The sequence below is a fragment of the Corylus avellana genome, chromosome 2 (assembly GCF_965113065.1).
Source record: "Corylus avellana chromosome 2, dhCorAvel1.hap1.2, whole genome shotgun sequence".
In the NCBI taxonomy this organism is placed as follows: domain Eukaryota; kingdom Viridiplantae; phylum Streptophyta; class Magnoliopsida; order Fagales; family Betulaceae; genus Corylus; species Corylus avellana.
In genome coordinates, this window is record NC_142491.1 from 15,810,018 (window position 1) to 15,833,945 (window position 23,928).

Consider the following 23,928-nt stretch of genomic DNA (forward strand, 5'->3'; position numbering starts at 1 on the left):
GTAAAAATTCCGCAAAAACTTGAAGTCCAAAATTCAAATTTCCACCTCGGAAGCCTCGGACATGCCACTTCTAGGAGTCAGACATCAGAAAACTGATCCATTCTTAAAGAACACGAAATTTTCATAGTCATCTAGACTAGGAAATTTGGGGGTAACTGTTGGGTCATGGATCAGTTTCATAAGACTCAACGAGCCCTGAACCAAGGATTCCGTGAGTATGCAAACCTACCAAGGCCTCGAACAGCTTAGCCCGATGAGGTCTAGGACGCCTAGTCTGAGACTCAACTCTTGGGCTGAAATAGTCAGTAGCCAAAGGGCAAGTCAATCATTCTACCGTGGAGATGTATTTATATTATATTAAATCAGATGATCTTATCCTATGTTTGATAAGATCATAGACTCGCTATCAATATATCAACTATCCCTTTATAAATTGGATAGACCATCCTTCAAATTAGAAAAGATCTATATCGATCAAGATACATAATAGCTGTCAGTGCTTGAGCTGTGCACATGTGACCGAAGACTACTCGGACGTCCTGACCTAACGTCAAACGGAAGCTGTATCACTTATCCCGTGATCTTAGGTTACTAAGATCACAGAGCGGCTAACAAATCCTATCTCTCTCAAATACCTACAAAGCAGATATTAAGGGATAGGGATCCGAGGCGTACGGAAAATCAAACTCCTTTCATGCCTATAAAATACAAGTCATCTCTCAGTGTTAAGGTAATCGTAACTCTTGCTATCCAGCTTTATTGTTGCTTACATCTTCTCTCTCTCAAATCACTGACTTAGGCATCGGAGTACTTTAACTCTATTGTTTGTTCTTGTGTGAAGGCCCGATGCATCCTCGGACATCGCGATACCACCTGGGCCGGCTCAATGTAATTGGAGGCCTTAGGCGAAATTTTGAAGTTTGACATTTTTTTTTTAATATTTAAATAATAATTAAATAATATTTATTTTAATAATATTATTATATTTTTATAATATTATTATTATTTTCATTCTCATTGTTGTTTCATGACTTTTAAGTTTAACTTTTAACTAGTTGCTCAAAAAAATTGATGTGGCATATTTGTTTTTTTTGGTTAATTAATCTTATTTTACAATGGACTTATTATATTTGGGCTTTATTTTAGAAGCCTTAAATTTTTATGGGAAAAAATTTTGGGCCTTATTTTTTTTTTTAAAAAAAATAAGGCCTTAAGTTAAAATAAAATTTAAAATTTTTTTAGGCCTTATTAAAATTTTTTTTGAGCCTTATTAAAAAAAATTTTAGGCCTTATTGACTGGGCCCTAGGTGACCGCTTCAGTGGCCTAGCCATTGAGCCCGCCCTGGATACCACCCAAAGAGTGTGCCACGTTCCTAACTTCCTCATTGAAAAACTGTGCATCAACAATATCGATTATTAAAGAAGGGGTTATAATAATAATAATTGTGTGATAAACCTCATCAGATATGCATAGAAGTGGGAGTTTCAACACCTACTAATACTGGCAAAAATATTAAAATAAATAAAGATACCACTAGCTTGCTCTGGTTTTGGGAGTTCCAGTGGGGACAAAAAAGAAGACTGAAAAGGATCTGTGGCTGTACGTGTACGTTTCAAAGCACACAGATAGAAATACAAGGAGGTGTGCGCCCGTGTAATATCACCCTTCTACTTCACTTCTCAAACTTGTTATATAAACCCGACTTTCCTTCACGACTCAAAATATCAACGATCCAAAAGGTTTCAAATATCTCTAAAGCACTTGTACCCTACGTCCTTTTCTTCTTCTTCTTCTTCAATTTGTCTGTTTTTGGTATACCAAGGACGACTTTTAGTCATGTCTGCGGTGGTGGATATTTGGACTAGAGAGCTGGCCAAGCTGCGAGAAAAGGCTCGAACTATGTATTCCGATGGCTCGAGCCCTAGGAATAATAATGCTGAATCCAGCCAGAAGGTTCAAGCCAAGGAAGAGGGCTCAACTGGGTTGGCTCAAGCTTTTAGCCGCTTCAAGCGAGGCAACTCGCCTATGCTGCGCTATTCTGACGCTTCCATTTCTATGCTTGTTGAGTCCTTTTGTGCTTGAAAAATAATGCCACTTTGTCAATTTTGTATTTTTGTTTTTTGGTTTTTCCTCTTTTGCCCTTTGACATTTCACCTGTGAAATGGTTTGTGTACCGTGTACGTGGCCAAAAAGAAGACGTGTGTAAATGTCGCTCTTCATATCTCAATAAAAATAAGTTAAATATAATATAAACTTTTTCTTAATATTTGAAAAAAAATAAATTATCCCGCCCTTATGCTGCGCAGCATAACCCTAATTCATTAATTTTATATTAAATTTGAATCCAATTTGTGGGTCGTATGCGCCTTAAAAATGGTTTGGTTTTTATGTGAGGTTTGGAAAGTGATGATAAACAGGTCATACACGCCCGATTAAAAAAAATTTAGTCAAGTGTGAATGACTGTTTATGCACGCCCGGCGTGCTGTGAATATTCATCACTCGAGGTTTGGAAGATAGAGCGGAATATTGCTGGGATTTAGTGTCGACAGTCACATTCATACTCGTGGGATTCACGTGACTGCTCAAGAATGACAAAAGTAGAGGGACATACTTGGGAGAAAGAGGACAATCCCCAAAATTCCCTACCAGAAAGAGGCTGACCAAAATAGCGGTCTTTGTTGAAGCTTAAAATGGTTTTTTTTTTTTGTTTTTGTTTTTCTGTGCAAGCAGAATAGAGAGAGAGAGATAGGCTGGCAAGTTGGTGGAAGCAGATAAAATAAGAGCATACACCTAAACTCGCAGACTTCAAAAGACAAGTCTTCTATTATTATATACCCACAACCACAAGCCTCTGCAACAAAATGCCTAGTCAATATTTACAGTATGAGCGATTGTTAATCATCTTCTTTTTTTTTTTTTTTTTTTAAGCTAATCGATCTATTCAAACACCAAGTTTATGGTTTGTATTATATTATCTGTATAAATTTTGCCTATGCTATATCAGATATACACTTGGCCAAGTCCATGATTTGGTCCATATTGGTCAAGCCCAAACCATACAATAAAATTTTGATAATTACTTTTTATTAAACTGTTAAATTAAGATTATTTAATTAAAAAAAAAAAAAAATTGATGGACAAAGTTTTCCTTTAAACTAGATTGGAGAAATTTCCTTTAACCCAATCTATAAAAATTACACGTGTCTCTTTTTTTAATAACATGTGAGATGCACATGAGTTTTTAATATTAATTATTTCAATTTTGTCTCTGCTATTAAAAAAGACAAAGTTTTCCTCCAAACTGGATTGAAGGAATTTCGTCCAACCTAATTTATAAAAGTGATCTGTGTCCCTTAAACATGTGAAATACACATGTTTTTTACTTTTTTTAATAGTAGGGACAATTGAAATAAATTTTATTAAAAAAACATGTGCATCTCATATATTATTAAAAAAAAAAAGGGACACACGTCACTTTTATAGATTAAATCGAAGAAAATTATTCCAATTCAATTTAGAGAAAAACTTAGTCCTTAAAAAAAAATGTAAATCTACAAGTGTCATTTTTATAGAGCGAATCGAAGAAAGTTCTTGAAAGAAAAGTCTTTCCATTTTTTATCCGTATATGCTGTTGGCGCGTAAAACATTTCCGCGAATGCACAGCCAGTAGTTCTAGAAAGGAATATGCTAAACCATATACTGCGTGCCACTGCCACCGCCACCCCATCCCAGGTGAGCCCACACGGCCACGTACACCCCGATTTTGTTCACAAAAAAAACCAATGCCTCCAAAACTGGCACCCCTGCCCTGTTTTTTGTTCTATATATATATAACCCACCAGCTTTGTGCCTTTGCATCTCAAAGAAATCATTCAACAATAGTAAGAGAAAAAAGCAGAAGGGAAATCGGAGAATGTCTGCAGTGGTGGAGACGTGGATGGGGCAGCTTGCGAAGCTCGGCGAGAAGGTTAAGGCCCGGAAGCCACTCTTTTCGAAGGCCAAAAAAGGAGGGGAAGTTGAAGAAGCAAAGGAAGCTGTGAAGGAGGGCAGAGTGGTTCAGAGAGACGATAATAATGATAATAGTACTATGTTGTCGGAAGCCACCGTGTGTTTGCTTATGGACCGGTTTGCGCCCTGTTGAGCCGGCGAGGCGATGCCACTGCCAATTTGCCAGACGGCCGGCGACGGGGAATTAATTATGTTCCAACCGACGTGCTTTCTTTGATGAATTTTTTAAGTGAGCATGTTCTGGTATATATATGTAGTCATTAGTTGTTGTAGACATTGATTGTTTGTAAGTTGATACTTCTCTGGCCTCTGGCCATGTAAAATTAATTTAATTGCCTTTTTAAAGAAATTGTTCATCTTCTCAAACTACATCATCAGCAATCTTTTCTATCTGGATTGAAAGCCATCTGGGTAAAAAAATATGTGAGAGCCTGTCCCACCACCAAATGGGTGAGCTTGTTTCTCTTGTAAAAATTCTTTTGTATTTGCTGTTCAAATAGATGGTTGGATTTGCCCAAGTAATTGTTATGGATCCCAATCTTAAATTGAGACCAGAATTTCAGAATAGTTAATTTCTGACCATAATTTTCAGAGAAGTCGGGTTGGGGAATGAATTGGAGAGCTCCATTAATGGTGGAATGGTATTTAGATTTGAGCTTGCTGTTTATAGACCACCCCCGAATGGGAAATAATTTGCCGAAGCAAGCAGAACCACGATACTGGAAATGCCTCTCTCTCTTGTTCGGCTTCCATTAATGCATATTATCCATGGATCTAGCATCTCTTTGCCATGTTTATGATTTGGGTGCAAACATGAATAATTTTTTTTTTTACAAGGTTCAAATCATGGCAGGCAGGTGTCTATGCGATTTACTATGCTTGTTGGTGTTTTTGTTTTGTCTTTTGCTTTCCGACAGAAAGGGCACAACCCACAACCCATTAACAAACATAAATGCCCACCCCTGTTGTTCTTGGCTATGCATCTAGTGTTTGATCCTTGTTAAAATTATCTAGTAGGAAAACATTAGAGCCCAAATACGAAATGGTTTAAAAGTAAACGGACACATGCTTTTTCTTGCTTGCTTTTTCATTGCCTTTTCCTCCATTTTCTCTCTTGGTGTTTTATGCGTCGGTGGAAGATTTTGAAATGATGCATGCATAAGCACAAACGTTACCACAGGAAAGCAACATCATCACAAGCAAGAAAAGGTGTCTAATATTCCCACCTAGATATTTTATAAACTTTGCTAAAATATCACAGGGTCATGAGTCATGACAGAAAGGGCTACAAGCTTTTGTTTTCAACTTCCTGGAAAAATCTCTTTGTCAAAAATATCTAAAACAAATGCACAGAACTCTTTATCCGGTTCTCCTATACATCTTTCGTGTGTATATACAGGAAAAAAAAAATAAAAAATGTAAAACAATGGTAATAGGACAAGGACTTAATGCAAGTCATTTTCGTGCAAAGAATCATGTAGTGGTGCATGACTCAATGTCAGTAGAGGATATCTCGGTAAAGGAGTAAGGTTTCTCTTCTTCGTACAGCACAATCTCCCTTGCATATCTGAGAGCATCATCGACCGTATCATTTTCCAACCCAGTTACTCGGGAAACAAACAACTTGTTATCTGTATGAGAACGGAAAAGTATCTTGAACTTCATTGCTATATAGTGGAAAGCACGTTGAGCCAAAGAAGGGTTCGTGCTGTTGTGAATATTCTGGCTGGTAACGGGATTGAAGTCATGAAACCATTCACATCGTGTGAGAGGTACCTGTTCGATCTTTTCCTCAAGCAGGTCAAACTTGTTGAGAATCAACAAGAAGTTCTTGTTCTCAAAGGCCGGATGGGTGACTATGCTTTCAAAGAGCTGCTTGCTGGCCAACATCTTGTTGGTCAAGACTCCATTAAAGTCTTCAGAGCATTCATCATAGTCAGTCAAGGAAACACAAAATACGAGAATATCAGTGTCTTCAAACATGTCCAACCACTTGCAGTTTGCTCCTAGGCTTCTTGGATGCAATCTAAGGAGTTGGAACCTGAAAAAATGGTAAAGCAAAAATATGGTGAGATCATTTTTTTTTAAAAAAAAAAAGAAAAGAAAAATCATCACCTTTAAGACTGGGCAAAGCATAAGTAAATCAAGCACCACCTATCCCATTCTCTAGGCAACTCATAAACACGCATGGTTTAGAGTAAAAAATAATTGATATTTGATTTCCAATAATTTCAAGCAAGTTTCTGTATTAAGAAATTAAAAATAATTTTATGAAAAAAGAAAAAAAGAAAAGAAGCATTGACTGAATTGTTTTCAAGACTAGCCCACCATGAGAAAATTGGCATGAAGCTCAAGTATCTGAGATGAAAACTAGTGCTTTTCTTTTCAAGAACAATGACAAATGGTCAGACAAGGATAGTTTTTTTTTGATAAGTATCAGACAAGGATAGTTTAAATTAAAGATCATGATATGAAAGGCCAAATTGCAGTTTCATCGAGTTTAACTTTGATTTATGGATCAAGTAGCATCCATACAAGTAAGAAAAATAATTTCCTAGTTATGGTTTCCTCTGTATTGGTGGCAGAATAGATCATCAAGACAAAATAGATCTGCTAATAGTTGTGAAGTTCTAAACATGACCATGTCTTACATTCTACCGTTAGTGACTAGGCCTTGGTCAGAACGAACTTAAACTGCTCTGCCCAAAACTTGTTAGCAGAAAATAGTTGACAACTGTGATGAAGAGATTTTACCATGTTCAAACTTGATAATGATTAAGGCATTTAATTATGCTCATAAATGAAACCATTAATGAATATGTAGGAGAACTGACCTTATTGAAGGATCATGCTGATGAGTAGAGTCAACTAATTCATCACGTATTGACTTGCTAAATAAAAATTCCATGCAAGCAACGGTATCATATGAGGTAATCCCCTCAGCATACAAGATGTCCATGTCAGAAGGTTCATAATCTGTCCTAGAAATCTCTACAGCCTGCATTTGGAACATGAATATTAGTAACAATAGCAAAGTCTTTCTTCGTAATGATATCTGAAGCACTTGCCATATTCCCGTCCAAATTCATCCACAGAATCTGAAGGGAAGAGTCACTACTTAAATCACTACAGCTCTGTTGATTGTGCAGATCTTAGCTTCAGCAATGAACTAGAGTTTCTTGCATTAATTGGATTCACATAATCTTGACTTCTAATTTTAAGCATGACACAATCAATTCGGTCAAATCCAGTGCCTTGTTCAAGTATTTACTATAAAAGCAAAACTACTACTTTCAGTTTCAGCTCTATATCCACTCTATTTTTCATTCCAAGCCAACAAGAAAATCTGAACCCCACTCCCCCTCCCTCTCCCCTCTAGAAAGAGCAAAAACAAATCCTATATCTGCAGAAACGTATGAAGTATAATACAAAACAAACACATTGTATACATATCCCAATATTTGGAAGAAATGATGCAAGAGAACATTAACGACCATTGAAGCGATCAAAAATGGTTGGCAAGAAATAGTTCACTTAACAATTATCAATGCGGCAGCTACTTCTGGGAGCTGAAGGAAAGAGGATATCCTTTCAAAAGGGACAAGAGAGTTCCTACTATTTCTCTACTCTTCATTGTGGATCAAGCTATTATAGCAAAATTTGGGGAATCAAGCCAATGAACGTCGAGAATTCATTGTAGGGTATATAAATGATTGAAAAGGAAAACGGAAACAAACAAAAAAAACAAAGGAACCTATTCAAGGGTTTATGTCTTTGAAACTAGAGACAGTGATGACAGAGCATGATCTCACCCGATCTAGGAAATAAGTAGCTGCTCTGGGTAGCATTTCTAATTCATTCCTCCGGCCATATGTTGCTTGAATAGCGGGATCATTCCACAACTGCTCAACAAATGGTGCATATTCACGAGTAGCAGCTGGAAATATGGTTTCCAAATTACCCAACACCATAGCTTGGATGAGCCAATCTGAGAAAGCTTTCACTCTCGGACCAACAGAATAGATTGTAGTATCATCAATCTGGCTTGTATCACCTGTTGCTAACAGAAAAAGATAAGGAAATTACTGACGTCAATATCTTCATGCTAAATGTAAGCATCTTAACAGCCAAACATTCATGTAATTTAATGAACAAAATGGTGCAACATAACTTCACATGATACAGAAGCAAAGGATTTGTAACTCATTTGAAGAATCAAATGGTTCGCATTTGAATTTTAAGCAGTAAAAAGAGCCAAATGCTCATGTAATTTTGGCAGTGAAAAAACTAAATCCAGAATACTACCCAATTTCAAATTTGAATTTTATTTCCTTTAAATAATTCAGAAAGTATTATATTTGGAAAGTTGAAATTTTGCTAATGTACAAACTTCCCCATTGCTAGATCCTTGGCTACTTCAAAATTATCCAACTACTCCATGATGGCTATTACAGAGAAATTCAATTAAATAGCTACCTCAAGATGTTCTTAAGGCCATCCTTGACATATACTTCATGTACTTTCTCAAGGTCAAACAAACAATACAGAAAAAGGAGGAGGAATCAAGTATCGCCAGTACCAGTAATAAGCAAAAATAAACAAGTTGTTTCCATGTTAATATGAAAGCTCTAAGAGATACAGAACTATGGAACTACAGGTGGAAGGACTTAAAAGCACAAGAAGGTGATCACATTGGACTTAAATGAAACTCCTCAACAATGTTATGAAATTCATACACAACTGAGACTATAGTACAGATTCTGAAGTCTGGAACATAATAAAGGACAAAGTAATGATATAAATTTTTTTCAATAACTCCTGCCACCATCATCATCCAAACCCGATCCTAACTGTTTAGTAATTGATTGCATGGACCCCGCTCTGTCTCTACAGTCCACATCTAGAAACTTTGCGAAGATAGGGGAGGGGGGGGGGGGGGGGGGGGTAAAGGTTAAATATGTTTGAGAGAGTGCACAAGCATCGGGTGAGTTATTGCATGCCATAAAATACATCTTTTGCAAATTGATTATGGTACAAACTCCATGTTTAATTCAAAGAAATCAATCACGAAACTTGTTTAACAGGCTTTCCTTTCCCATCAGAAGTTTATTTGTTTAAACTTCAAACTGAAATATGAAAAACTAACTTTATGCCTCTTCTACATATCCTCAATGTTTTCTTACAGATAAATTGACAAACTAGTATAGTATGCGCAAGGGAAAAGAAAATTAGGTAGACCAACTCTCAATGTACCTGAAGGCCCGGACTTATCGATAACACGTCTTTTCCTCCTCTCAAGCAAACTTTGTTTTTCAAATTGTTCACGCCCTTCAAGGAGTATACCGAGATATGTGTACAAATTTCTTTGGATCACAAACTTAATATCTTGCCGCTCATCTTCAGAGAAGGGAACATCATACAGAAGCTTGGCCTAATATAAGCAAGCAAACAGGGTTCTAGTGTCACCAAATATTAAGGAACCTTCAACAAAGGAAAACAGTTTTCAGGTTTTAATTGTACTAAAGCAGCATTTTTATTAGCAGGTGTTTTAACACTGCTTAGTGAAAATGTTCAAGTTAGCATCACGTTTTCTGCTCAAGTCAATCCACTATGATGGAAACGTATACATGAAAAGAATATGTATAGAGCATGATTTTAGAAGGAAATAAGGGAGAAAAAAGAGTTGCTTGAAATAAGCTTTAATACTATTACATGTTAACAAATAATCCTGTAGTAAAGAGAATCGAATTAATGTCGCTATAGACTAATCTAACTTTTGCAATCACAAAGGCACGAGGACATCAACATATTTATAGTGCAGGTTGAGTATTAATGGTAAAGAACTAATCTAGAGGCGTCACCAAAGTTTAATTGATTAATGCACAAACATAAATTATAGCTTAAGTTTGAAGTGAAGTTAGTTCCCTCCATTTATATTTTACCTGTTTATAAATGGTACTGGTGCCAGATTTGTCATAACCAACTAAAAGAAGCTTATGAAGTGATTTCTGTGCAAGGTTGCCTGGGATTAATCTATTCGCTTCTTCTCCAGAAGGACTTTTAGAATCAGGAGGAACTGGCAGAGACAAGACCGCACAAACCATCTTTGTTCTAGTCTGTAAAGAGGATATTTCCATATTTATTTTAAGTCTTAAGAAGATGAAATAGGTAAAACAAGCATGGCAATATACATCAGCAATTACACATACCTTGTCCCATATTTTACTTCTTCCCACCATAGGATTCTGCCCCTCTTCCTGGTATTCCCCGTTAGCACTCACCCAAAGGTGAGGCTGTCCTTCACATGTCACCCCAGCCACCTGCAAACATATAACAGAATAGCTTTAATCCTACATGTTTTAAATGCTAACTACAATTCACTTATCCCAAAAGCTTAAACTCATAGAAAAAAATAAATTTAATCCCAACACATATAGAAGAGCCTTTGACTTAAATACCAAGTTAAATCATCATTTATTTGGTTATCAAAGATGCATTTAATCATTTAATTTATATTTTAACACATTGAGCAGACCAACCTTCAGCATCCAGAGCTCTTCTTTAGTAATCTCCCTACTGTTTATCAATACATTTGTGTTTCCGTTGCTAGCTTTTCGGCTGATGTTGCCCCCAACTTTTAGCTGAGGGCTAATAATCTGGGAAGGCTTTTGTCCTTCCTGTTCAATCAAGCGACAATAGTTATTCCATTGTGGTGCAAAAGAACAGAGAAAAAAAACAAAAATGGAACTTGTAGATCCTGATGCTCACCTTTCCCCAGTAGCCAGATACTTTATCATACCAATAGCGTCCTGGTCGTAAATTTTTTGGTGGGTGTTTGCAGTTCTGCAATTCAACGAGCCCTTCTTTGCTAAGAGGCTCATCATTCACAAAAACAAGCGCTGGCGGTATCTGATTCACTTCACACAAAACCTCAGCTTTCATTATCCGTTTAACTTCCAAATCATTGAGCAGCCGCTTGAGCAGCCTAGAACACATCCCCAGCGTCCCTCGCCTCTTCTCATTGATTCTAAAACCAATGCAAGTAACACACTTTCTCCCTTCTGGCATCGACCCCATTGCTCTCAGCACGCAATTATAGCAATACTTAGCCCCACAAACAATGCAAACCTCCTTCTCGGTGAAACGATTTCCCTTAAGGCATCGATAGCACACCCCTTTCTTCACATTTCTCGCAACCCTTGGGCTCACGCTAACAACACTTGTTTCCTCGGAACGATATGACTCTTCATGGGGGTCCCGAAATGTCACAATTGACGGCCTTTTGACATGGCGAGGAGCTTCATTGTTCCCATCATCCTGTCTGCAAGAGGAAGCCTCAGATGAATGCGCTCGCGAGCTTAAACAAGACTCTGCTTGTGGGTTCATATAATCTTCAAAACCTTCACCCTCCTTATCATCCTCGTCGTCAACAATGCTTGAAAATCCCATCGTACCGGAACTTTCATTTCCATCTGATAATTTGGCTTTCGACTCAGAACCATAACCATTCTCACAAGCTAATGCACCGGAGTTATCGATCCTAGACGATTTCCGGTTTGAAGACTTGACGATTGGTTGGACCACTGGGAGTGAGAGATTATTCAACACAGAGGCCGAAGAAACTGGAGCGGCAACTGGGATTTGACGAATGTCAACTGGGATTACTTTGGGGATATCGTAGGAGACAGGGGGGCCATGGTACTCCAAGCCAATTGAGTAATCGGTGTTGTTGAAGTTTTCGTCATCATCATTGTCTGGAATTGCAGGCACAGCAGACCGCAACTTTCTCAGCAGTCCAGCCATTGTTGTTGATCCAATTTCAGACACAAAAAGGAACAACTAGTTCCAATTTCACAAACCCATGAAGCATATCCGATTATTTCAACGACCCAGAAAGCACAACCTGAAACTTTACAACCATACGAAGCCGAAACTGTGTTCTCCTTTGAGCCAGAATCGAATAGGCAAAACGGAGAGGGAATGTGTGTGTGAACTGGAACCTTCTGTTCTGTGGAACTGTGGAAGAAAGTGGAAGTGACAAAGTAAACGACGGAGACGGGAGAGGGGACCAAGTAAAAGAAAGTTCAGGCAGAGAGAGTTTGACTTTTCCATTGAAATTTGTCTCTACGCGTCCAGAGAAAATTCCAGGAATCGAGTGTAGAGACTCCGAAGGAGGAAATTTTCGCAATGCAAAAATGAGAAGACCCAGTCGCGCCACTGGGGGCTCATATTCTCTGCAGCACGATGTAGCAACATGTTGGAGCAATCACTGCTTCTTCGAATCGTACATCACATCGATGAGTTTTTTTTTTTTCTTTCTTTTTTTTCGAAATTAGGAAAATGTAGGATTTTTCAGAAAAAAAAAAAAAAAATTATACTGAGTAGATTTTTTAATCTTACTAATTATTTTTAAATTAAATGATCGAGTTATCAACATTTATTCACTAACACTCACTTTATTTACTGGGAATTAGGCCGAGGCTCAATGTAAAAAACTCAACTTTATTTATTAGCAATGCAAAAAATATGGTGAAAAATAACATATTTTCACTAAAATTTGGTCATTACAAGAGAGAAAAATTACAAAGTCTCGTGTACTCAAAACGGATCTAGATCCGCTTCAGTTATTATGGGTTGGAGGGTATCCACTTCATGGCTAAGATTTTTTTAAAAAAATTCTAGTACCACAAATGTGTCACGTGTCCTCTTTATATATATATATATAAATTAAAATTAAAATAATTAAAAAAACGGTAGTTGGTCACCCCTGGACCACCCCCGCTGGCCTAGGGGTGGCCTCGGCCACCCCAGACTGGGCGAAGCCACCCCACGGCCCTTGGGGGTGGTCTGGCCACCCCCAAGGGCCAACGATTTTTTTTTTTTTTTTAATACTTGGGCCTTGGGGGAGAGGCCGTACCATCCCCAATGGCTAGGTTTGGGGTAGCCGAATCCACCCCTAGGCCAACGGTGGTGGTACGGCCACCCTCTATGGGGTAGCCGGCCACTCCTTAATTTTTTTAAAATATTTTTTAATTTTATATTATTTTTAAAGTATAAATAATATTTTATTATTATTTATATTAATGAGATATATGTCTAATTTATGACCCTAAGATCTTTATAAAGAAATCTTGATTATTAACTAGATATTCTTCCATCTAAAATAGACTAAAAAATAACCTATTCCACCCTAAACAAGTAAATCTTAAAACCTTGTCAAATTCAGTAAAATTAATGTAATTTAACTATTTAAGTGTACGATCTCACCGGCGATCCTGATCCCTGTATATATAATACACACGCATGCAGAGGAACCGAGCTGTCGTCCTTACGGTCAGGGGTTCATAGACTTTGTATTTATTTGTTTTAAATATTGAAGTGTTGGTTGGAGCTGAAAGCCTGAAATTGAAATTGTAGTCGTTTAACACATGCTGGAAAGCTGGATCCCTTCCAGTTTTATAGTCCAGAGAAAGTGAAAATGGAAACTCCTGCGAATCTTCGCGGTTCTCACTTGTCCGCGTGGGTGTAAGCAGCACAACAAACCCGTGGGCTTCATTATGGGCACTCAGCCTACCTCAACTCACAAAAAGCAGCCCACTACACGTTCATCATCACCTCAAACGCCAATCATACTCCGTCTCCTTTTTATTTTTGACTAATGCTAAGTACCATCTTTTTATTCTCTTAAAATTCTCTTAAAGTTGATGTGGCTTTCAAAATCACCATTAGATCAAAATTCAAGTATGATTCATCTAAAATTTAATGGTGATTTTAAAAGCCACATCAACTTTAAGAAGATAAAAAAATGATACCTAACATTACTCTTCATTCTTTTAACACTTTAGTTTACATATTTATTATTATATCCATGTCAAATTAGTTGATATAGCGCGTTTTAAATAGCTTACATATATTTTTTTAAGTAACACTGACATAAAAAATCACTTAAAACACGTCATGTTATCTAGTATAATATAAGTGTAATAAATAAATGTGAATAGTAACATTATTTTTCATTATTTTTAGAATTGTTGTTGGAGAAGAATAGTAAATTAGTAATGCTATTTTCACACTTACGTTATATTGATTGTCGTGATGTTTTAAGAAACTTTTCTTTATTTTTATTTATGTGGTGGATGTAAAAACATATTTAAAATAGAGAAACCCTAGTCAAGAATGCTATTTATATTGGCCTTTTGTGGGGGCACGTATTAGAAAAGGCTAATTAATCATGATGAACGCTATGCTTATAAACAAATTTTACAAAAAACCTTTTACAAATTGATGTTACATAATATAATTAAGTTTTTCAAAATTTGAATTTATCTTGTATCCGATCATGTTGTGCCACATAAATGCTCCACGGAGAGCACGATAGTTGAGGAAAATTTCATGGAAAATATGAATACGCGTATTTTCCCTGCATGCATTTCTGATTTCCCTCAACTTCTTCTCTCTCTACGTTTTCAACTGTTTTGGAAGAAAAGTCCACCATAGAATGGAACTTGTAATTCTCATTTCATTTCTCAATAATGAATTGAATGGGCGCAAATACATAAACATTTCACAGATTCACAAATCAGAGGTTAGATAACGCTGGAGACGACATCTGCAATAACCCGGAAACAAACAGGCTGACAAAAGCTTCCAGCTTGAGGATATTTATAAAAAGAGAAATGATATTCACTGAATTTGTGCAATTTACATGTAAGTCTCACAACTCTAATATTGCTAGATTTATAATATTAGATTTACAACTCTAGATTTACAAAAGATTCTGTGTTACTACATTTTCTTTATGTTGCATGCGTTGGGATGAAAACCTAAGGCCACCTCGAAATAATTCACAACAAAGGATTAATATTGCTCTGCTCTCCCTCCTCGATCACCACACACCAGGGGAGGACCAAAAAATAACAACAGAAGAATTCTCAATAATGAATAGGCATAGGCACCAATACATAAGCATCACAAATTAAATGATGAGATCAGAGGATAATGAGCTCAATCAAAGTTCTGAAAACCAAAACAGCGTCATATTCAATTGCCTTCCTTTTTTAACTGCAGTATTCCTCCTAAATATACAGAGAATTACTATGTCTAGAACCCAGTTCATTTCTTTCGTTCCTTTTCATTTCCCCACTTTTTTTTCTCAGCAGCCAAACAAACAGAGACCCACAAACACAAAAAAAATAAAAATAAAATAAAAAGGTGCATCTCAATAGATCTACAATAACCAGGGAAAAAAAGGGCCGAAAAGTCCTCATAAGCCTAAAATAGAGAAAGACATTTGATGTAAAACCAAAATAAAATAAAATAAAAGCTTACAACTTGAAGATATTTATAAAAAGCACATAGACGTCAGTTGAAAATTACAAAATAGAATCAACCCACAGCTATTGATAGATTCAACTAAGAATCAAAATAGAAAGAGTACACGGACTCAAGCGAAACGAGGCTGCGAATCATAATATAGATTGACCCATGATGATGGGAGTATAAGAACTTAGATGGGGCAAGAGAGAAAATAATCATGCGCGGAATGTCTCAATTCGCCTGAGTTCTTTTGTAACATACACCATCATTGGCCTTATCTCGGGATCGTCTTCTATGCATGTGAGAGCAAGGTGTAGCACTGCTTGCAATTGCTGTTCCACACCAGCTTCTCCTCCCTCTGCAAGAATTGCAGGATCCATAATCTCATCCATAGCACTGTTTCTAAAATAATCTATCCAGTCATTTGTTCCAGCAAATTGTGTCCATAGGGCGCCACAATCTTGTCCACTTAAAAGCTCTAATAGAACCACGCCAAAGCTATGGACATCATTTTTCTCCGTTACCATCCATGTACGCTGCATAAAGTCACGGCCCAAAAAACACATAGTCCCATGCGGCCTATCAAGTTCCACGTGAGTTTCACCCTTGGGAATTGAAACGGAGAATGGAAAATCTGTGAGTTTGGGAACATCATGTTGGTCTAAGAAAATATTTTCCAGTTTTATACTCAAATGGATGATAGGTCTAGAGAATGCCGTGTGGAGATATGCAATTACATGAGCAATTTGTCTCGCAATCTTTAACCTGCTGTGCCACACCATGGGTGTACCTTGTCGTTGAGAGATAAAAATTTGATCGGCAAGGCCTCCATTTTGAGCATATTCATACACTAAAGTCGGAATTGAAGTCTCCAAACAGCATCCTATCAGTTTTAGAATATTTGTGTGAGCACTAGTCTTTGCAGAAATACCTATATCGGTTAGGGCAAACTGCAGCATCCTTGGATCGTAATAACTCCTAACGGAAATATTTCAGCGTTCAAAAGAACCCTTGTAAAAGTTATACAGAACTTGGTGGTTACATAGAATAAGGCGATGATCAAAGTTATTCGTCGCGGAGATGAGCTCTTTATAGGAGAAGGTACGGATAGGAATAGGCCTGCCATTACAAGAGGCAACCAACTTTTCCAAAACAAGGCCTCCATTCTCTAGAAATGCTCTCTTTCTCTCTCTCTTCTTCCGGCCGCGATCTACAAGAGCAGCAACCAGCTTCTTCTTCTGCAGCATGCTTCCCTTCTCCCTCTCTCTGTCTCCCCACTCTGCAAGGCTTGGAAGTTGGAAATGGCCAAACTTTTGTTATCCCATTTCCCTCTCTGTCTCCCCACGATCTACAAGAGCAACCGCATCGAAAAGTCAACGTCGATTTCGTCCAAACTAAACGCAACCTTCCTAATCAATGCTTTTTGTTGGCCTTTGTTTGACAAATTCTCTCTCGATCTCCTCTCTCCAAGAAAGTAAACGGAAATTTCGAGGAAAGTTGGAGTCGGTCAACGGTCATATTGAACTCATTTAGCACATGCTGGGTGGGTATAGGCTAGCACAAGAAAACTGTGGGCTTGGCCCAGTGAAAAACTACTCTACAACGCTTTTTCCAGTCCAGGCCTGTGCGCAGCCCCATTGTGGGCCCTCAGCCTATCTCAACGGACAGACAAACCGCGACCCATCGCATTTTTCAATCATAGTCGCTTTTTGATTTTTGTATTCCTTCTCTTTTTTTCTTTCTAATTTTAATCAGGGCCTAAATGTCTTATGAAATTACAAAGTCATCTCCATTACGATCCCAAATATTCTGATTGTTCTACAATTGATCTGTAATGCCACTCTCATCGATCTTCCAAACTTTAGATGTACAAACAAAAATGAACAAGTATGAATTTCAAAATTTGGGAAAAATGGGTCGTCGGACATGTTTGCTGACGGTTTTGTTATCCGACAAACAAACACTTACACACAAAAGACAACGCAAATTTGCTAAAACATTTTAACAAACTTACAAACTTATTGAATTGAGGTGTAGTTGGTAGATCCTGGTGTAAGCATATATAATACATTAATTCCATGACAAACAAGTAAGATCAAGCGCTCAGTCACTAGCTTCAAGCAAACATGAGACTTGGGAACTAAATAGCAACTGATTTGTATCGTGGTTATTCCCACTCTAAGTAGAGATTATCAATTTATCTTATTGACTCTGACTTGGACCTATCAATTAGTATCAGAGCCATCATATCCAAACCTTCATCCTTCCAAATAATCTTACATCTTAACCATGACCATGTGGGAAGAAATTGAAGCTATCTTTGATAAGATAGAGGAAATGCACCATGAATTCCAGTTTCGATTTTCCCAGCCCTTCTATTCACTCACCAAAAAATTGCCCAAAATCAATCGTTCTAGAAACCATTGCACTCGCCGCCAAACAGCCACACACTGCCGCTCCAACTATTCCGCTGCACTGATGGATTTTGCACCGCAGCACAATCGTTTCCTCATCCTAGTTCCACATCTTCCTTTGTGGCTCAGCAATTGCAAAAAGAAGACGATGTGCTTTCTTCATTTGGCTCGAAACAAAAAAAAAAAAAAAAAAAAGGGTTGATGACGATCACGGACGCACCTTTCACCATAGCAATTACCGCACCAGTTTCTGCACATCAACCTTGCGAACAAGGTTCTTTTTCAAGGGAGGGCGAATGATAAATCTCATAGGACTCAACATCCACCTCATTATCATGGGTTAAGACATGGGTGATAGTTCTTAACTTCAATTGTTAACCTTATCCTTTAATGTCAATATTTGTTAGTAGTTTACTTAGATTGTGAGTAGTTACGGGTAGTTTACTTAGATTGTAGGTAGTTTTCTTTAGTAAAAGTAGTAACCATTATTGTATTAAGTTTATATATATTTGTGTCATTAGAATGAGAATGATAGAGGAAAAAATGTTCGTATTGTGGTATTCCTCCAACCCTAAGTAAAGATTTGTATTGTGGTTACTGAGTTACTCTCATCCCAAGTGGAGATTATCAATTTATCTTATTAACTCTGACTGGGACCTATCAGTAACCTCATATTTACCCAATCAACAATATTTATTTTCCAGACTCCGATCCTTTTTCCGAGCTCAAACATACACAATTTACTTCAATTCAAAACATACACAGATCCAAAATTCACGCCAAGTTTGTCTTTCACGCTAGGCCTACGAGCCTACGAATGCAGTTTATTAATTGTGCTACTATGCCCTATTTATAACACCACTGAAACGTGCGTTGTATTTGCTCATGATAGACCATCTGGCATGGGGCGTAAATAGGAAGACTTCTTGTAGTAATTTTGGTTGGTCCATGCTTGTTAAAGCGGAATAGGATCCGGAGATTATTCAGTTCAAGACTATAATTTCTTAAAATTTGTAAAGTCACAAATATGACATTTGTTTACTGACCAAAAATAATAATAAAATATTATTTTAAATTTAAATAATTATAAAAAGCAAAATTATAAATATTAAGGGGTGGTTAGCAACCCCATTGGAGGTGGCCGGATCACCCCAGTTGGGGGTTGGGATGGCTTCGGCCACCCCATGCCCTAAGGGACAAATCTTTAAAAAAAAATAACCTTCCTAGGCAATTGAGTAATCGGTGTTGTTGAAGTTTTCGTCATCATCATTGTCTGGAATTGCAGGCACAGCAGACCGCAACTTTCTCAGTAGTCCAGCCATTGTTGTTGATCCAATTTCAGACACAAAAAGGAACTACTAGTTCCAATTTCACAAACCCATGAAGCATATCCGATTATTTCAACGACCCAGAAAGCACAACCTGAAACTTTACAACCCTACGAAGCCGAAACTGTGTTCTCCTTTGAGCCAGAATCGAATAGGCAAAACGGAGAGGGAATGTGTGTGTGAACTGGAACCTTCTGTTCTGTGGAACTGTGGAAGAAAGTGGAAGTGACAAAGTAAACGACGGAGACGGGAGAGGGGACAAAGTAAAAGAAAGTTCAGACAGATCGAGAGAGTATGACTTTTCCATTGAAATTTGTCTCTACGCGTCCAGAGAAAATTCCAGGAATCGAGTGGAGAGACTCTGAAGGAGGAAATTTTCGCAATGCAAAAATGAGAAGACCCAGTCGCGCCACTGGGGGCTCATATTCTCTGCAGCACGATGTAGCAACATGTTGGAGCAATCACTGCTTCTTCGAATCGTACATCACATCGACGAGGGTTTTTTTTTTTTTTTTTTTTTTTTTTTTTTTTTGGGAATTAGGAAAATGTAGGATTTTTCAGAAAAAAAAAAAAAAAAAAATTTATACTGAGTAGATTTTTTAATCTTACTAATTATTTTTAAATTAAATGATCGAGTTATCAACATTTATTCACTAACACTCACTTTATTTACTGGGAATGAGGCCAAGGCTCAATAACAACAGAAGAATTCTAAAAAATGAACAGACACCAATTCATAAACAATATCACAAAATTAAATTATGAGAACGGAGGATTGGAAGCTCAATCAAAGTTCTGAAAACCAAAATAGGCCTTCTTCTCTCTGCAGTATTTCCTGAGAATTTAGAGAATTAGCATAGAATCCAGTGAACTTCTTTTTTCATGTCCAAAAATAGAATTAGCATATAGACTGTTGAAAATTACAAAACAGAATCAACTCACATCTATTGATAGATTCAACTCAAAATAAAGAGATATATAAATAATAAACATTCTCAGATTTCAAGTGAAACGATGCTCCAACTCAAACATTAAATCATAAAATAAGTGGACCCATGCATGATGGGCATATATATAAGAACTTAGATGATGGGACAAGTGAGAAAATAATCATGCGACGAATCTCTCAATCCGCCTAAGTTCTTTTGTAACATCCATCATCGTCGGCCTTATCTTTAGATCGTCATCTATGCATATGAGAGCAAGCTGCCGCACAGCTTGCAATTGCTGTTCTACACCAACTCCTCCTTCTGCCAGGATTGCAGGATCCCCAATCTCATCCATAGAACCGTTTTTAAAATAATCTACCCAGACCCAGTCCTCACTACTTTCACAAACTAATGTCCTTAAACCTTGATAATCTAGTCCGCTTAAAAGCTGTATAAGAACCACTCCGAAACTATAAACATCACTTTTTTCCGTTACTATCTTTGTACGTATAATTTGAGGACATAAGAAATGCATAGTCCCGCGCACCTCATCAAGTACCACATGAGTTTCACCTTCGGGAATTGAAATGGAAAGTGAAAAATCTGTAAGTTTGGGAACATCATGCTCGTCTAAGAAAATATTTTCCATTTGTATAATCATATGGATGATTGGTTTGGAGAATGCAGTGTGAAGATATGCAATTGCATGAGCAATTTCTCTTGCAATTTTTAATCTGCTCTGCCACACCATGGGCGTACCTTTTCTTTGAGATATATAAATTCGATCAGCAAGGACTCCATTTTGAGCACTTTCAAACACTAAATTCGGAACTGAAGTCTCCAGACAACATCCTATCAATTTTAAAATATTTTTATGAGCGCTCGTCTTTGCAGAAATACCTATATCTGTAACTGCATACTCCAAGCTCTTTTCATTATAATAATTCCTAATGGAAAAATTTTGGCCTTCAAAAGAACCCTTGTAAAATGTATACTTACGGTACTCTTCACGTTGAATAAGGTGATGATCAAAGTTATTCGTTGCGGAGATGAGCTCTTTATAGGAGAAGGTACGGATGGGAATAGGCCTGCCATTACAAGAGGCAACCAACTTCTCCAATACAAGCCCTCCATTCTCTATAAATGCTCTCTCTTTCTCTCTCTTTTTCCGGCCACGATCTACAAGAGCAGCAACCAGCTTCTTCTTCTGCAACATGCTTCCCTTCTCTCTCTCTCTGTCTCCGCACTCTACAGGGCCAAACTTTTATCCCATTTCCCTCTCTCTGTCTCCCCACTATCTACAAGAGCAGCCACGAAAAGTAAACTTCGATTTCGTCGAAACTAAGCGCAAGTTGCGCAACCTTCCTCATCAATTCTGTTTGTTGGACAAATATAAAATACTCCTTCTCTTCTCCACTAAAGTAAACGGAAATTTCGTGAGAAGTTGATTAGGTGGTCAGTCACACTGATATTGAAATCAATGGTTAATTTGGTCAAAACCAAGCGCTGCCTTCCTAGTCAATGCAATTTGTCGGCCTTTTTCGGACAAATTAATGCTCCCAGGCCGGCTTTATATATTTTGAGTGGGATTGAGCCGGCCTTTGGCGAAAATTTTAAGCGGCTTTTTTAAAAAAAATTTATATTTAAAGATTAATTTTAATAATAATATTATATTTTTATTTAAAAATCATTCTCCTCGCTTTTTGAGATGCAAAATTATTGATTAATTACTATGTTGAAATAATAAATATAAGGGAATATAAGCGGAAGCAATATAGAAAATAAACACAAAGAACTTACAGTTAGTTCGGTGTTAGACACCTACGTCCACCACTCGGAATACCCCTAAGGGCTACATTGTGCTCATTAACTTAATTTGTCTACAATACAAAGGTCCATATTTATAGGGTAATGTCTAAGGGTTTGTTTGGTAATGAGGATGGGGATGGGCCAAACACTGTTCATCACCATTTCCCAAAAAAATCAACATTAAAACATTCTAACTTTTTCACTTTTAATATCAAATCATTCACTTTTTATTATTATTCAAATAAAAAAAATCACTACAAAACAAAACTTTTTCACTTTTCCATACCACTTTTTCATTTTTTTTATACCAAACATTCTTACTTTTTTTCACATCAATCTACATCAACTACAGTGTTTAGGCCATCTCATTTGCCAAACACCCCCTAAATACAAGTTTGGTAATCAAATCCCCTTGATTTAATTACAATATCAATATATGATTACAATCAACCCATAAATAGAGAATATTTCAATATCAGTATAATTATGGAATATATGGAAAATATAATATATTTTTCATATATTCTAACATCCCCTACAAACTCAAGGTGGAATATTTTGGAACCTTGAGTTTGAAATCCGAAACAATGATGACGGTGGTGGTGGAGGAGGGGAACGGGCCGTAGATGATGACGACTGCCGGAGGAGATAGAGGCTGGCGGGCAGCCAGCGACTGTGGCAGGTGGTTGGTGAATGCAGATTCAAAAGGATCGACAACGGGTCAAACTCCAAAAAGGGCCAATAACGGGCTAGGGTTGACAACGAACCAAACTTCAAAAGGGGCCGACAACGGGCCAAGGCTGACAATGAGCCAAAAATAAAAAGGGGCCAACAACAGGCCAAGGCTGACTATGAGCCAAAAATAAAAAGGGGCCGACTACGGGCCAGGGCTGACTATGAGCCAAAAAAAAAAAAGGGCCAACTCGGGCCAAAAATTTAAAAAAAAAAAAAAAAAAAAAAAAAAAAATGAGCCCACTTGGGCGGTTATCAGATCAGCGCACCGAACCTGACCGGCGCGTGGCGCGTGTGATGTGGTCCACTTGGACCGCTTCTTCTTCCCCCTTTTTTTTTTTTTTTTTTTTTTCACTTGGTTGAAACCTTCTTTTTCTTTTCTTCCTTTTATTTTCTTTCTTTTCTCTCTCCTCACTCCACGCCACACGCAGCACCTTTTTTTTTTTCACTTGGCTGAAACCTTTTTTTTCTTTTCTCTCTCCTCACTCTACGCCACACGCAGCACCCTTTTTTTTTTTTTTTCACGCCTCTTGTCCCTTCTTTGTTTTCTTTCTCTTTCCTCCATTCACCAGTTTCTCCATGCCTGTCTGTCCCCTTCTTTCTTCCTCTTTCTCTGCATATTTTGTTGCAACAGAGATGGCCATGCATGACCGGAGGAATTGAGGAAAGGACGCTGGCATAACCGGAGGAGTAGATCTGGACGGCGCGGAAGCTGAAGACTAAGGCCGGTAGTGGTGGAAGCACTGGTTGCAGGGAGATTTGTGGCGGTGAATCGTGGAACCGTGGACAACCGGCAGTGCCGCGGCTGCTTCTGGAGTGACTTGCTGGCAGTGGAAGGTGTCGTTCGGCAGTGACAATGGCTATGGAAGGCGTCGTTTGGGAGTGGGATGACGCCGGAGAAGGCCAGACGATGGCGCGGCTCTGTCGGATGGAAGGTAGGCTGAATTGGCTATTGCTGGTGGTGGGCTTTGTTGTGGTTGTCGGCAAACAGTTGACTTGATCTTGTGATGGCAGGTTGGATCGGACGATTGTTATGGAAAACAATCGGATTGACAGACAAAAACATGCTTGAGGAAAAGAAATATGAGATAAATTGAACAGCAAAAAATAAGAAAAATAATTTGAGTCCACAAAGAAAGTGGCTCTGATACCTTGTTGAAATAATAAATATGAGGGAATATAAGCGGAAGCAATATAGAAAATAAACACAAAGAACTTATGAGTGGTTCGGTGTTAGACACCTACATCCACCACTCAGAATATCCCTAAGGGCTACATTGTGCTCATTAACTTAATTTGTCTACAATACAAAGGTCCCTATTTATAGGATAATGTCTAAATACAAGTTTGGTAATCAAATCCCCTTTATTTGATTACAATCTCAATATAT

General features: G+C 37.7%; 1 protein-coding gene and 2 pseudogenes across 2 annotated transcripts; all 3 read right to left on the reverse strand.

The window, feature by feature from the left end:
• Nucleotides 1-5,208: 5,208 nt before the first annotated feature.
• LOC132167760 (extra-large guanine nucleotide-binding protein 1) lies at nt 5,209-12,199 on the reverse strand. Of its 2 annotated transcripts, none has more exons than XM_059578785.2 (8): nt 10,779-12,199; nt 10,550-10,687; nt 10,220-10,330; nt 9,953-10,126; nt 9,264-9,441; nt 7,823-8,064; nt 6,845-7,008; nt 5,209-6,051 (listed from the first exon to the last, which is right to left on the reverse strand). In XM_059578785.2, exons 1-8 carry the CDS (start codon nt 11,811-11,813, stop codon nt 5,484-5,486), a joined length of 2,610 nt encoding a protein of 869 aa, XP_059434768.2. In that variant the 5' UTR covers nt 11,814-12,199; the 3' UTR covers nt 5,209-5,483. The 2 variants fall into 2 exon arrangements, with proteins under 2 accessions (XP_059434768.2, XP_059434767.2); XM_059578784.2 differs by having other exon boundaries at nt 7,823-8,070.
• A 3,210-nt stretch (nt 12,200-15,409) lies between these two features.
• On the reverse strand, nt 15,410-16,604 carry LOC148587408 (serine/threonine-protein kinase ZRK1-like; annotated as a pseudogene).
• A 3,574-nt stretch (nt 16,605-20,178) lies between these two features.
• Nucleotides 20,179-21,213, reverse strand: LOC148587409 (serine/threonine-protein kinase ZRK1 pseudogene; annotated as a pseudogene).
• Nucleotides 21,214-23,928: the final 2,715 nt, after the last annotated feature.

What these genes read in the sequence shown, in the direction of transcription:
- LOC132167760 (XM_059578784.2), bottom strand. Translation starts at nt 11,813, where the DNA reads ATGGCTGGACTGCTGAGAAAGTTGCGGTCTGCTGTGCCTGCAATTCCA. An exon ending in TATCTGGCTACTGGGGAAAG is followed by an intron (nt 10,688 to 10,778) that starts GTGAGCATCAGG and finishes TTGATTGAACAG; the next exon opens with GAAGGACAAAAGCCTTCCCA. An exon ending in GAAGTAAAATATGGGACAAG is followed by an intron (nt 10,127 to 10,219) that starts GTATGTGTAATT and finishes TCCTCTTTACAG; the next exon opens with ACTAGAACAAAGATGGTTTG.